Below are 15,920 nucleotides of genomic sequence, written 5' to 3' on the forward strand. Positions count from 1 at the left end.
TCAGATGTAGAAGGATTCTTCATTGCTGTTTCCATAACAGTTTTGTTTTACCAGGCAGGGTTGTTAGCCCTAAGCTGAACCCCTGAACCTGGAGGACCGTTGGATCACTCTTGGTCTGGCCTCTAACCTTTGACCTGTTTGGCATGAGTGACGTGACCCAGAGCCAAAGCATAAAGCCCTGACTCCAGCCAACATAGCTCTCCGGGTCATTAAGGCATGCAAGCCTCCAAACCATGGCAAGATTGTGGTCCTCTTGGGGAACGTGTTCTATGTCTATCTGCAAATAGTTTAAGAACTGTACAGTATCAACGATAAGGAGACATTTTATGGAGATAAGGAGACTAATCAAGAACTTATCAACCTCCACCTTAAATGAACCCAGTAACTTGGGCTCTGTAGTCATCTGACACAGATTCACCAAAGAAATTCCTCATCTCTGTTCTAAGTGGACATTCCTTTATTCTGAGACTATGATCTCTGGTCCTAGATTCACCCACTATAGGAAACATCCTCTTCACATCCACTCTATCTAGGCCTTTCAACATTCAATAGGTTTCAATGAGATCCCTCCCCCTCATTCTTCTAAATTACAGCAAGTGCAGGCCCAGAGCCTTCAATCAATGCTCATATGGTAACCCTTTCATTCCCAGAATCATTCTCGTGAACCTCTTCTGAACCCTCTCCAATGTCAGCACGTCCTTTATTAACTGAAAAAGGAGCCAAAAACTGCTCACAATACTTCAAGTAAGGCCTCTCCTTTATGGAGGCTCCATAAAGCCTCAACATTACATCCTTGCTTTTACATTGCAGTTCTCTTGAAATGAATGCTAACATTGCATTCTCTTTCCTCACCACCAAGAGTGGTTGAACTGCGCCTTCCTGAAGGATTATGGAAGTATCATGATTTAGAAATGAAACTAGTGAATAGATGTAGGGTATTTCACCCATTGCTAAACCCACTGAGTTTCTCCAGCAGTTTGATATTTCACTACAAGATCCAGCATCTGCAGTCGCCTGTGTCTCCAGGGTGAAGGAACAAATCAGTTGCTATTGAATTGAAAAGATCCAGCTTTACATATTTAGAGTCAGAGGAGTGAGCAGGTGATGGAGTTTGAACTAGACAACAAGCAGTTGGAGGAACTCAACAAATCAGGCAACAAATGTAGAGAGAAATGGACGGTCAACATTTTGAGTTGAGACCCTTCACGTGATCTGGAACAAAGAGTGGTTTTGAGCCCCTTATCTAAAAAAAGCTATGCCGGCAATGGTTAAAGTCCGGAGAGCTTCACAAGAATGATTCCAGGAATAAAAGTGCTAACGCACGTATGAGAAGCTCTTGGTGGCTCTGGGCCTGTACTCGCTGGATTTTAGAAGAATGAATGGGATCTCATTGAAACCTATTGAATATAGAAAGGACTAGATAGAGTGGATGTGGAGAGATTCTTTCCAATAGTGGATGATTCTAGGACCACAGGGCTCAGCCTCGGAATAGAGGGACATTCCTTTTGAACAGAGGTGAAGAGGAATTTCTTTAGCCAGAGGGGTGTGAATCTGTGAAATTCATTACCACAGATGCCTGTGAAGGCCAAATCATTGGGTATATTTATAGACATAGGCATCCGATAGTCTCGTGAGACCATGGATTTGTGCTTTGGAAGGTTTCCAGGGCGTAGGCCTGGGCAGGGTTGTATGGGAGACCGGCAGTTGCCCAAGCTGCAGGCCTTCCCCTCTCCACGCCACCGATGTTGTCCAAGGGAAGGGCACTATGACCCAAGCAGCTTGGCACCGGTGTCGTCGCAGAGCAATGTGTTGTTAAGTGCCTTGCTCAAGGACACAACACACTGCCTCAGCTGAGGCTTGAACCAGTGACCTTCAGATCACTAGACCGATGCCTTATCCACTAGGCCACGCGCCAACACATTGGGTATATTTATGGCAGAAGATATAGGTTCTTGATCTATCAGGGCATCAAAGGCTATGGGAAGGCAGGAGAATGGGTTGGGAGAGATAATAAATCAGCCATGATGGAATGACAAAGCAGATTCAATGAGCCAAATGGCTTAATTCTGCTCTTATGTCTTATAGTCTTATGGTAGAGGGAAGGTAGCCAGTCTATAATGAGGTGGGATGAAGGAATCGAGCAAGAGCTGGCAAGCAAAAAGATAAACTTGTTGAGGAAAGGTGAAGGAGGGAAGAGTAGAAATAATGAAGGAGGTTGGGAAGTGAGAATGGAGGGGACAAAGGACTGCAGATGGAGAAATCCGATAGGAGAGGAGGTGCAGCATGGAAATGAGTGAGGGAGGTGGGGTGGGCAGATGGGAAGAGTGGGGAGTGGGGACCCAGTGGGAAGGGTGTATGGGTGATGGGCAAGACAGAGTGAATGGAGGAGGGGAGTTAACAGGGAGCTGGAGGGCTGAAAACATTCCTGTACCGATTTAAATCTGTCCCTATGGGGCAAGAATAAGGGGCATAGTTGGGTCTTCTACCAACCCACCAATGTGTTGGAAAAAGAATACATTCCTATTGGAGGAGACTGTAAGCCCATAATACATCAGAACAGAATTAGGCCATTCAGCCCAGCTGTTCTGTTCCGCCTTTCCATCATATCTGATTTATTACCCATGTCAATCCCATTCTCCTGCCTTCTCCTCATAACCTTTGATGCTCTGTCTCACCAAGAACCTGTCAACCTCCACTTTAAAAATACCCAATAACTTGTTCCTCTATACGTTAACCCTATCTTTAGGGTTTCTGGTTTCCCTTACAGAAGGGCAGATGTAGATATGACTGTGAATATACTTTGTTGAAATGACTGGTATTTTCCCGTCTGATCTTACGGAGAAAGATTGCCATGTTTTCCATGATGACCTTCTGCTACTGACGCTACTGTTGACGATGGTAGAAGGAATGAGCATCTCCGCCAATTCCAAGTGGCCATTACGTGGTACTTCTCTGTTTGTATTGGCCGTCTCTCTGGACTTTGTGACTCGACCCAGAAACTGCCATGTAAAGCTATTAATTTTATGACCTGCTTAAGTTTAATATAATTCACAAATGCCTGTCTGATTCCTTTGCAGTGATCCGCCCAACAATTCCGCCAACAGAGCCACCTTCTCCTCCCCCACCACCGACTATCCCACCTGCTCGGGAAGGTGAGTTTTTTTTTCAACTTTGTCTGTACCGACAGCCCATGTGTACATATGCAGAAGCAAAAGATTGTATTTCAATGGCTGATTATGAATTCTGTATTTTGTCTAGACAAAAATACAACAGGTCAAAGATATCTGAACAAAGAAAGATAGGTTCAACCTTCCAAGACAAAAGCTTGTTAACTCTGGTTAGGCTTTATTCTGGATATTACATCACATGACACATTCCAGACCGGTTACCACAGGACCCACCATTGAGTTTGGTGCATAGAAATTCATTTTTGTGCAGGCTTTTACAGGAAAATAAAGAAATGTAATAGAGTTTATGAAAAACTATAAATAATAAAGACTGGCAAACAGCCAATGTGCAAAAGACAAATCATGCAAATAATTTTTTTTAAAGTAAATAAATTATACTGAGAGCATGTGTTATAGAGTCCTTGAAAGTAAGTCCATATGTTGCGGAGTTAGCTGAGCATTGAGGAGAGTGAAATTATCCACACTGGTTCAGGATCCGGATGTTTGTAGAGTAATAATGTTTCCTGAACATGGTGGTGTGGGAACTAAGATTCCTGTACCTCCTTCCTGATGGTAGTGGCAGGAAGAGAGCATGCCCTGGATGGTGGGAATCCTTGATGGTGGATGCTATTTTCTTGTGACAGCTCTTCTTGTAAATGTACTCCAAAGTGGGGAGGGCTTTCCCTATGATGGACTGGTCTGTATCCACCAATTTCTGTAGACTTTTCCATTCCTGGGCATTGGTGTTTCCATACCAGGCCATGAAGTAACCTGTTCGGATAATCTCCGCTGTGCATTGGTAGAAGTTTGTCAAAGTTTTAGGTGACATGCCAAATCCGCACAAACTTCTAAGAAACTAGATGCGCCGTTGTGCCTTCTTGCATGCTGGTCCCAAGGCAACCATTCTGATATAATAATGCCTCGGATTTAAAGTTATTGACCATCTTCACCAGTGATCCCCAAATAGCGATTGTCTCATGGACCGCGGTTTCTTCGACCTGTAGTCAATAATCTGCTCTTCAGTTTCACTGATGTTATGTACCCCCTTGGCCATTTGACAGTCTATTTCCAATGAGCATCTTAACCATCTGTTTTTTGAAGCATGTATCTTTCAATAGAAATTTTCCAGTGAACTTTTAAAATATTTCCACAGAGGGAGATGGGGGAAAGAGCTGATGTTGATTTTTTGTTGTGCTTTTTTTGTTTAACCATCAGTCTGCCTGGGTGCAAAGGCTGACTTGGTGTTCTTGGTTGACGGCTCCTGGAGTATCGGGGACGAAAACTTCCATAAGGTCTTGCAATTCTGTTTCGACACTATTGGGGCTCTCGATGAGATCAGCCCAAATGGAATGCAGGTGAGTGCGAGTCTTCACTCAATCGCTGTCTTGGAAAACAAAATTGACTTTGTTTCTTATGCAGTCAGATACTACCGCCATTGTGTAAGAGATGGTAATTTCATGTTCAAGTTCAAATTTATCATTCAACCATACCCATGAGTACAGCCTAACAAAACAGTGTTACTCCGGGGCCAAGGTGCAAAACACACTACCAGCAGTCACACAGAGCACAAGGCCCATGTAGCATATATAAGAGTGGATTCAAGACTTGCTGGACAGCAGTGAGACATTGAAACATTGCCCCATTAGAGATGTTATCTATTGGGACCATTCAGAAATCTGCTGGAGAGGGGAAGAAGCTGTTCTGAATTGCTAAGTCAAGTCAAGTTACTTCTATTGTCATTTCGACCGTAACTGCTGGTACAATACATAGTAAAAATGATACAACGTTTTTTCAGGACCATGGTGTTACATGACACAGTACAAAAACTAGACTGAACTACGTAAAAAAAACCCACAGAAATAAACTACACTAGACTACAGACCTACCCAGGTGTGTCTCCAAGCTCCTGTACTTTCCACCCTATTCATAGTAATGAGAAGAGGGTATGTGACAGTGAGAACCCTTAATGATGGATGGTGTCTTCTTGAGGCATCAACTCTTGAAGTTGGGGAGGATTGTGCCCTTAATGGAGCTGACTGAGTCTGTGACCCTCTGCAGCCTCTTGTCATCCTGTGTATTGGAGCTTCCATTCTAGGCTGTGATGCAAGCAGTCAGAATACTCTTCACGTAGAAGGCCTGTATACATTAAAGTTTGCTTCCTGGGTCAGAGAGCATGTCTTATAGGTTGAACAAGATAGGCCTTTGCCTCTTGGACTGAAGGAGGATGAGAGGTGACTTGACAGAAATGTACAAGATGATAAGAGGGGACAGCCCTCAGCAGAGTGGAAATAGCTAATATGAGAAAACATGAATTTCAGGCGATTGAAGGAAAGTATAGGGAGGGAGTAAAGTCAGAGGTAGGTTTTTTATCCAGAGAGTGCGAGGTGATTAGAATGCACTGCCATGGTGGTAGTCGAGGTAGACACAAATACATTAGGGACTTTTAAGAGATGATTAGATTAGGCTATGTGGGAGGGAAAAATAAGATTGGTCTCAGAGTAGGTTAAAAGTACCTTAAAGGTGAGGGGATTGATTTCAAACGAGATGTGAGAGGCACGTTTTCTACACAGGTAGATGCCTGAAATGTGCTGCCTGGGGAGGGGGTAGAGGCAGAAATATTAAAGCAGGAGTTCCCAACCGTTCGTTTATGCCTTAGACTTGTTACACGGGGGCGACAGAGGAGAACCCAAGTGTAGGACACTGGCACGTCAACTCAGTTGGGGAGGCTGGCGTAGACCTGAACGTATAGCAGGAAACCAGAGGGATCTTGACAAGGAGACGGGATTCACAGGGACTCTGTAGAAACTAGAGCGGAACTTAGAACTAACGGTTCTAATCGGAACAGGGAACGAAGTATCACATGAGAATTGACCAACAAACTGGCAACCTGTGATAGAGTCGTCCTCGTATTTATTTCCCAGTCTCTGATGAAGGCCAGGTGTACGATTATTGGGTAACTAGCAGCGATTGACTGAAATTGGGGCATGATCAGGGAGAAAGAAGTGTTAAAGGGGACGGCCAACCGGAACCATGACAAGACCAATACCATTAAGCCAAGGGGTCTGTGGACCCCAGGTTGGGAACCCCTGTGTTAGAGATTTTAACGGACATTTAGATAGGCAGAAGAATGTGATGAAAATGGGCAGCACGGTAGTGTAGTGGTTAGCACAATGGTTTACAGTACCAGCGACCGGGGTTCAATTCCTGCCACTGCCTGTAACCCCATGACCACATGGGTTTCCTCCGGGTGTACTAGTTGGTAGGTTAATTGGTCATTGTAAATTGTCTCATGATTAGGCCAGGGTTAAATTGGGGGATTGCTGGGTGGCAATAATAATAATAATAATTCCAAACACACATCTTACAGAAATCAATAAGTGAAAACACCAGAAATATGCTGAATCAAAAGAAGAAATTGAAAGAGTGTGCATTGTCCTGATAGTAGTATCATCCCAAAGTCACTACACAACAGCAAATATTCAGAAACTAGAATAGTCCGAAAGTTCCTAGTAATTGATAATTGGCTGTGCCCATGCCTCAGGTTTTACTAGCTTGAGCGGAGAGAAAGTAAATTGCAATAATAATTTGATTACTAATTTACGAGGTTTGGCCCAATATTGTGGGCCGAAGGGCCTGTTCTTGAGCTGTACTGTTCTATGTTTTATATTCTAAAAGTCTGGCTCAACTTTGAGGGCCGAAGGGCCAATGCTGCACAGTCCTGCTCTATGCTCTCTGTCTGTGTATGTTCTGGATGTCTATGGTGGTGAGTTACCAGTTTGTATGAAGTGGTCACCACTTTATAATCATGCAACAGCAGTGCACATCATTAATATGAGATGTTCTGAAAGATGTTTTAAAATATTTGTGTAAAATACATTGTTCAAGATTCAGGACTCAGGATTGTTTAATGTATTTTCCTGTACCCGAGTGTAAAGGAGAACAAAATAATCGTTACTGCTGATCTGATGTAGCACAAAAAAAAATTACTGAAGATAAAGAACACAATAATAATTAAAACACAACAAACATAAAAAATAAGATAGCTTATTTCCATAGATTGATCGTATGTCCATAAATTGACACTAGGCTGTACGTAGGTGACTGATAGGAAATAATAAAGTAGTGCTGGGTTAGTGGGTGGAGGTGTTGATCAGCCTTACTGCTTGGGGAAGGTAACTGTTTTTGAGACTGGTGATCCTGACGTGGATGTTACACTGCTTTCTCCCTGATGGGAGTTGGACAAACAATCCATGAGCAGGGTGGGCAGGACCCTTCATGACGGTACTGGCCCTTATTGTGCATTCCTGGCAATTTAAAGTCTGGTTTCTCTTTGTGTGCAGATTTCACTCGTTCAGTTCAGTGATGATGCGAAAGCTGAATTTAAGTTGAACACTTACCATGACAAAGGAATGGTTCTTGCTGCTCTGCAGATGATTCAGTACAAAGGAGGAAACACAAAGACAGGTACTAATTAATACTGCTCTTTATTTTCCCAAGAGCTTTATGCATTGTTTACAGTGTTCTTAAGCCTGAGTTATGATTGGAGTGGGGCTTGGCCCAGGATGGCAATGGGTTCAGAAGACCATCAAGCTCCCAGCTTTGTAAACACAGGAGATTCTGTAGATGTCTGAAATCTTGAGCAACACACACACACCCAAATTGCTGGAGGAACTCAGCAAGTGCCGCAGCACTTGGTAAGTCTGAAGAAAGCATGTTGCAGAAATACCTGGTCCCAATGAAGAGTCTCAGCCTGAAATGTTGACCGTTTATTCCCCTCCATAGATGCTACCTGACCTGCTGAGTTCCTCCAGCATATTGTATGTGTTACTCTGGATCTCGAACATCTGCTGAATTTCTTGTGTTTCACGTTGCAGAAGCCAGCCTCTGCTCCATGGACTCTGTCTACACTTCTCACTGCTTCAGTAAAGCAGCCAGCATAGTCAAAGACTCCTTCCCAGTTTTGTATAAGACCATAAGACACAGGAGCAGAATTAGGCCATTTGGACGATTAAGTCTGCTCAGCCGACCCATAACCTTTGACACCCTTACTAATCGAGAACCTATCAACCTCTACTTCAAATATAATCAATGACTCGGCCTCCACAGCAATCTGTGCCAATGAAATCCACAGATTCATTACCATCTGCCAAAGAAATTCCTCCTCATTTCTGTTTTAAATTGATATCCTTCTATCTGAAGCAGTCCCCCTGGTCCAAGACTCCCCCATTGTAGTAAGCATCATCTCCACATCTACTGTATCTCAGCCTTTCAAAATTCAAGGTATCTGCTCTGTAAGGTGTGTTCCACCTCCTTTGATTGTAACCATTCTTCAAAACATTCACAGTGCACGTCTTTGTCCAGCACAAAATCAAGCGGACATGTCAACACTGAGCAAAGGGTGTCGAGGGACAATTATCCATTATTTCCAGTGCTCCACTAACAAATTACATCAATTTTCCTATCTCAAGGAGCCACAGGGATACAAATCTTCATGTTTGTTTGCAACCAGTCACAGAGCTCTCGTGTAATCTAAGTGGAGGCCATTAGCATTAGGGCTCAGATATCCTGCCCTTTGTAGAGTGAGTCACCAATGTACTATGTCTGAATATTTGTGTGACAGACGAGAAACATCAACTCCCCATGGGCTTTGAGTTTACTTTCCACATCCTGCAAGTGGAGAATTTCTGGCCTGGGAACATGGGTCTTATTAAATGGACCGTTTTTCCAATGCTACTGTTAAAGAGAAAATGTACACTTTTTAAAAAAAGTATGAGATGAAGATTACAAACACAAGAGATTCTGCAGAAATCTAAAGCAATACAAACAAAATGGTGGAGGAACTCAGCAGATCAGGCGGCATCTATAGAAATGAATAAACAGTCAATATTTCAGGTGGAGACGCTTCTTTAGCGCAGGAAAGGAAGGGGTAGATGCCACAATAAAATGTTGGGGGAGGTGAAAGAGGCTAGCTGGAAGGCGATAGATGAAGACAGGTGAGTGGGAAAGGTCAAGGCCTCATCTCCCCACTTCTTTTTCAGTCCTTTAAGTACATTAAGACATTGAGACATACAATGAAATGCAGTATTTGCATCAACAAACAAACCAGTCCGAGGTGTGATGGCGGCAGCTTCATGCTTCCAGCGCCAACATAGCAAGCCTACAATCGGTTAAGCCTAATCTGTACGTCTATGGAATGTGGGAGGGAAGCCCCCTGGTCACAGGGCGAACATAAGAACACCTGACAGGTAGCGGCGGGACTTGAACCCGTTCACTGGCGCTGTGAAATGTGACGCAAGCCACTATTCTCCAAAGCGGAATGGCAGATATACACACAAAGGCAGTGGTGGGCTCCATGGAGACTGGAGACTTAACACAGTGCCTTAGACTGCCACAGGACTTTATCAGAGTACACATACTGTATACAAAATGTCCTCTGTTACCATAATTTTCATAATAATGAGTGTTGTTTTAACTTGATTTTGCCAACAATGAAAACAGTCTTTTCATTTATATCTTGAGGGTAATCCTCTTTTGAAAGACACTATTCAAAACAGAGCATACTCAGTGTCCATTGAGGGATTTGCAAAGACAGAATCTCTTAGTCACTTCCTCTAATGTTTCCAAAGTGCGATCTTATCTATATTGAAATTTATTAAATGCTGGCAGCTGCAAATGACTGTTTCTGGATGAAATTACTGATACCGTTAAAATTATGAGGAGATAAATGTGAAGATGCTTCCACTTCTGGGAGAGTCTAAGACTAGAGCAATAAGCCTAGCAACATCACTATTAAATCTAAAAGGCCAGTTTACAATAGTATATGCATTTGTGTCATAGAACACTATAGCACAGAAAGAGGTCCTTCAGCCCATCTAGTCCATGCCGAACTGTTATTCGTCCCAGTCCCATCAACCCACTGCTGCACCACAGCCCTCCATACCCCTCCCACCCTTGTACCTTCTTATAAATCTTCTGCGCTTTCCAAATCGATCAATCACAGGACATTACAACACACCACGGGCCCTCCGGCCCACAAAGAGCGCTACAATAACGTAGCGGTTAGCGCAATGTTACTACAGCTTGGGGCAACAGAGTTCCGTTCCAGCATCTTCTCTGGGGAAGTCTCTGTGTGACCTCCCTGTGGAATGTGTGGGTTTTCTCCCACAGTCCAAAGGCATACCTGCTGGTTTAACTGGTCTGTAAATTGTCCCGTGATGAGATCTGGGTTCCATCAGGGTGGTTGGGGGTTGCTGGGAGGTATGGCTTGAAGGTGCTATTCGGAGCTGTATCTCTAAATAAAATAAAATAGAACAAAATAAGTAAACTGACTGCCTAACCTCCTCCGAGACCAATCTAACCCTTCCCTCTTACACAGCCCTCCATGTGTCTATCTCAGAGTCTCTTAAATGCCCCTAATGTATCTGCCTCTACCTCCACCCCTGGCAGGACATGCCACACACCTGCCACTTTCTTTGTAAAGAACCTATCTACTTTCCTCCAATGACATTGAAAATATGCTGTCTCATATTAGCTATTTCCATCCCTGGAAAACCACACTGGCTGCCCACTCTATCTATGCCTCTTGGCATCTTGTACACCTCTATCAAGCCACCTCTTGTCCTCCTGCTTCAAAGAGAAAGCACAAGCTTGCTCCACCTACCCTCATACGACATGCTCTTCAATCCGGGCAACAGACCTTAATAAATAATATATAGACAGCCCTTTTATGTGGAGAGTATTCTGTATGGAGGCTCCAAAGCACAGGATTTCAAAAGGCCTCAGAGGGTCATAGACCTTCTGTGCTAATACGCAGACTAGAAAACAATCAACACTCTCTAATCCATACTCAGTCTCTCCTTTAACATCTGACCTCAGTAGTGTACTTTGTCAACTTTGGGTTCGAATTTCACAGTAAATTTATTTTCGAAGTATGTATATATCATTGTACACAACCCTGAGATTCATTTTCTTGTGGGCATTCACAGCTGATCAAAGGAGTACAGTAAATTAATTGAAAAACCGCACACAAAGACACAACAGCCAATGTGCAAAGGAAGACAAACAGTGCAGCTACAAAATATTGTACAAATAATACACAAGCAAACAAGCAAATAAAAAAAAATAAGCAGTTAGATAAATAAAAAAACACTGAGAACGTGTTGTTGAAAGTGAATCCATAGTTCGTGGAGTCATTTCAGTGTTGTGGTGAGTGAAGTTATCCAGGATGTTCAGGAACCCAAAGGTTGAAGGATAGTAATTGTTCCTGAACCTGGTGGTGTGGGTCCTAAGGCTTCTAAACCTCCTGGGAATGGCAATCAGTGAGCATGGCTGGATGGTGGGGGTCCTTGATGATGGATGCTGCTCTCCTGTGGTGGCACTTCTCGTGGATGTGCTCCATGGTGGGGAGCGCTTTTCCTGTGATGGGCTGGGCTGTATCCACTACTTTTTGTCGGCTTTCCCATCACATCTGATCTGTGACTGGCACAATGAGACAAAGCGCTGAGCAATCTGCTGTTTGGTTTAGCAAGATACAGACTCACTGCATTTAACTTTTATATTCCAGGCCAAGCTCTCAAATATATGAACGACAATGTCTTGGTTCATTCGAATGGCATGAGGAGGGGTGTGCCCAAGGTGCTCGTTGCGGTGACCGACGGACGCTCACAGGATGAGGTTAAGAAACCTGCACTTGCGTTGCAAGAAGCTGGTGAGTATCGCGTTTGGAGAATCTTCATGGTCAATATTTACTTTATTTTACTGTGTGTCAGCTAAATTTGCATGTTCCCATCTGAATAGTAAGTTTCCTTCCACTTTAAATCATAGGACATAAATATTACAACAAAGTACAGGCCCTCTGGCTCGCAATGTTCTCCTGAGCTTTTAACTCACTTCAAGATCAATCCAGCCTTTCCCTCACACATAGTCCTCCATTTTTCTTTCAAAGGTTCAAAGTTCCATTTTATTATCAAAGTATGTACGCAGAATACAACTCTGAGATTCGTCTTCACCAGACAGCCATGAAATATAGAAGAAGCATGAACGTTACTGAAAGAACAGACATCAGCCCCCTCCCTCCACAAAAAAGAAAAAGAAACAGAACTCTCAAACCTCAACCCCCCCCCCCCCCATCCATCTTTCAGCATTGTGCCTATTGAAGACTCCCTTAAATGCTACGACATAGGAGCAGAATTAGGCCATTCAGTCCATCGAATTGGCTCTGCCATTCCATCATGCCTGATTTATCTCTCTCATCCCCATTCTCCCAGAAACCTTTGATGCCCTGATTAATCATGAACTTATCAGCCTCCGCTTTAAATACACCCAATAACTTGGCCTCCACAGCTGCCTGTGGCTATGAATTCCACAGATTCACCGCCCTCTGGCTAAAGAAATGCCTGATGTATCTGCCTCTACCATGTTTTGCAATGTCCACATAGTTTGTCATGAATGTGTTTTAGGAAGTGAGATATTTATGTTCCTATTGTTCTACTTGTGACCATTTGACTTCCTCCTGGTGCTGCAGTTTTCTGCCAAATGACGATAGGTTAATTGGCTGCTATTCATTGCCCCCCACCCCCCGTGTGGGTGAGTATAAAGGAATCCAAAGGGGTGCTAAGGGTCAACATCAACTTCAAATATAGTGCTCAGTTCTAGTTGCCTCGTTATATGAAGGATGTGGAAGCTTTAGAGAGGGTGCGGAGGAGACTTCCCAGGATCCTGCCTGGATTAGAGAGTATGCCTTACAGTAAAGTAAAATCTGTCATGAGACTATGTACTGTACAAGTCGCAATGGACAAAACTGAGATTCTTTTTCCTGCGGGCGTACTCAGCAAATCTATAGAACAGTAACAGTAAACAGAATCAATGAACAACAAACTGTGCAAATGCAAATAAATAGAAATAAATAACGGGAGTATGAAATGACAAGGTAAGGAGTCCTTAAAGTGAGACCATCAATTGTGGGAACACCAGAGTGTAGTTATCCTCTTTTGTTCAAAAGCCAGATGGCTGAGGGGAAGTAACTGTTCTTGAACCTGGTGGTGCGAGTCCTGAGGCTCTTGTACCTTCTTGCTGATGGCAACAGCAAGAAAGGAGCATGACCTGGGTGGTAAGGGTCACTGATGATGGATGCTGCCTTTCTATGGCAACGTTTCATGTAGGTGGGCTCAGTGGGTGGGAAGGCTTTACCCGTGATGCATGGGCCCAATACACTACTTTTGTAGGATTTTACCCTCACAGGCATTGGTGATCCCATACCAGGCTGTTATGCAGCCAGTTCAGCACACTTTCCACCACACATCTATAGACGTTTGCCAGGGTTTGTGATGTTATGCTGAATGTGATGTGATGTCTCTGCTGGCTCCTGAGGAAGTAGAGTGTCTGTTGTGCTTTCTTTGTAATTACATTTATATGAAGGGTCCAGGACAGGTCTTTTGAGGTAGTGATACACAGGAATTTAAGGTCACTGACCCCCTCTATCTCTGCTCCTCCGATGAGCACTGGCTCATAGACCTTTGGTTTCCCTCCCCTGAAGTCTACATTATTTCCTTGGTCTTATTGACACTGAGTGAAAGTTTGTTGTTATTAACCAATCTCCCTCCTGTATGCTGATTCATCACCACCTTTGATATGGTGGTGTCAGCAGCAGACTTGTGTATGGTGTTGGAGATGTACTTAGGTACGCAGTCATAGGTGTAAAGCAGGGGCTGGGCACACATCCCTGTGGTGCACAGGGTTAGGCTGAGGATAGCTTATATCATATAGGATATGAGGATAAGCTGAGAGAGCTAGAGCTTTTCTCTTTGGGGCAAAGGAGGATGAGAGATGATTTGTTGGAGGTGTACATGGTGAAAAGAGGAATAGATTGAATAGCTACCCAGAGACATTTTCTCAGGGTGGCAATGGTTAATGCGAGGTGGCATAATTTTAAGGTGATTGGAGGAAAGTATAGGGAGGTTGTGAGAGGAAATTACTTCTCATAGAGAACAGTGGGGGGGGGGGGGTGAGCGAGATGGAACACCCTTCCGGGGCAGTGGGAGAGGTAGATACGTTAAGGTCACATAACACATTCTTAGATTGGCACGTGCATGATCAGAAAATGGAGGGCTGTGTGGGAGGGAAGGGTTAGATTGATCTTAGAGTAGGTTGGTTGAAGGGTCAGTACAACTTTGTGGGCTGAAGGGCCTGTACTGCTGTTCAGTCTGTTCTAACTTTATTCACCATATGGTACCTATACACATGTTTGGAATTTGCTGTGGTGTGTTCGTCAGTGCACGTGTAACAAGAAGCAACATTCAACAGTTAAACAGAATACAGAATTGTCCTGCAGTGATGGTCGACTGCAACCAACCATCAAGGAAATAATAAGAGAAATAATGGAACAGACGTGATTACTGAGCATGGATCTGATGGGCCAAAATGTCATAGGGTCATAGAACATACAGTACAGAAGTAGACCCTTCAGCCCATCTGGCCTGTACTGAACTATTAATCTGCCTAGTCCTATTGACCTACATCTGAACTGTAGACCTCCATACCCCCCCCCACCCCCTTCTCCTAAATGTTGCAATCGAACCCATATCCACCACTTCCACTGACAGCTTGTTCCATACTCTCACTACCCTCAGTAAGGAAATTCACCCTCTTGTTCTCCTGAAACGTTTCACCTTTTACCCTTAAACCATAACCTCTAGTTGTAGTCTTACCCAATCTCAGTGGAAAAAGCCTGCTTGCATTTACCCTATCTCCTCCATAATTTTGTATTCCTCTATCAAAATGTCTCATCATCCTCCAACATTCTAGGGAATTAAGTCCTATCCTGTTAAACCTTTCCCTGTCACTCATGTCCTCAAGTTCTGGCAACATCCTTGTAAATTTTCTCTGCATTCTTTCAATCTTATTGATAACTCTCCAGTAGGTAAGTAACCATAACTGCACACAGTACTCCAAATTAGGTCTCCATTCCCCTCCCTGAATCACAATATATATGTTAAAATTTGTTGGCCAAACTAATTTCTCTGAAAACATGAGTGAAATATGGTCCATCATTCTGGGACAGGAATGCAAACAGGCTTTCTCCACTAAGGATGGATGAGACTTGACGTAGAGGTCATGGGTTAAGGGTGAAAGGTGAACATGAGGAGGAACTTATTGACTCAGAGGGCGGTGCGACTGTGGAATGACTAGCCAGCAGACGCGGTGGATGAAGTTTCAATGTCAACATTGAAGAATAGTTTAGATAAGTTCATGGATGGGAGGGGTATGATCTAGGTGCATGCTGATGGGACTAGGCAGGATAGCAGTTTTGGCATGGATTAGATGGGCTGAAAGGCCTGTTTCTGTGCTGTGGTGCTCTATGACCCGACGTGTCCACCCTTTCACAGCTGCTGGAATTGACTGTGCTCTGGCAGGGTTCCTGGTTTGTGACGTGATTGACAGTCACAGACCGTGCTCTGTAACCACGGCAGTGAAATTAAACACGTTTTTACTGACGGGCCGCGTGGGCAGCATTGATCATCTATGTAGCCCAGGTCATTCCCATTTCATGCATTCTTGAACAAGGGCTAACTGTTTATCATCGTGGGAGGTTTGCGTGCTAATTTTTTTTATCACAAACCTGCTTCTGAGCTCCCACACAAGAAGTCGGAGCTGGAATTAGAATGTCTGTTTTCCTAAATTATTCAGTCTGACTTCTAATTATTGAATTACCATTCACACCAATCAGCATACAGACAATCGCAAGTGAACGAAAAT

At 43.7% G+C, this 15,920-nt stretch overlaps 1 protein-coding gene across 3 annotated transcripts in view; it reads left to right on the forward strand.

The window, feature by feature from the left end:
• Window positions 1–15,920, forward strand: part of col12a1a (collagen, type XII, alpha 1a) — a 367,155-nt gene that overhangs the window by 239,449 nt on the left and 111,786 nt on the right. For all 3 annotated transcript variants that reach the window (XM_073050421.1, XM_073050420.1, XM_073050422.1), the window contains 4 exons: window positions 3,078–3,152; window positions 4,383–4,522; window positions 7,508–7,631; window positions 11,731–11,874. In XM_073050421.1, coding sequence (XP_072906522.1) covers window positions 3,078–3,152; window positions 4,383–4,522; window positions 7,508–7,631; window positions 11,731–11,874 — 483 coding nt within the window. The remainder of the gene's footprint in view (window positions 1–3,077; window positions 3,153–4,382; window positions 4,523–7,507; window positions 7,632–11,730; window positions 11,875–15,920) is intronic.

This window comes from Hemitrygon akajei, chromosome 7, assembly GCF_048418815.1.
Source record: "Hemitrygon akajei chromosome 7, sHemAka1.3, whole genome shotgun sequence".
NCBI lineage: Eukaryota > Metazoa > Chordata > Chondrichthyes > Myliobatiformes > Dasyatidae > Hemitrygon > Hemitrygon akajei.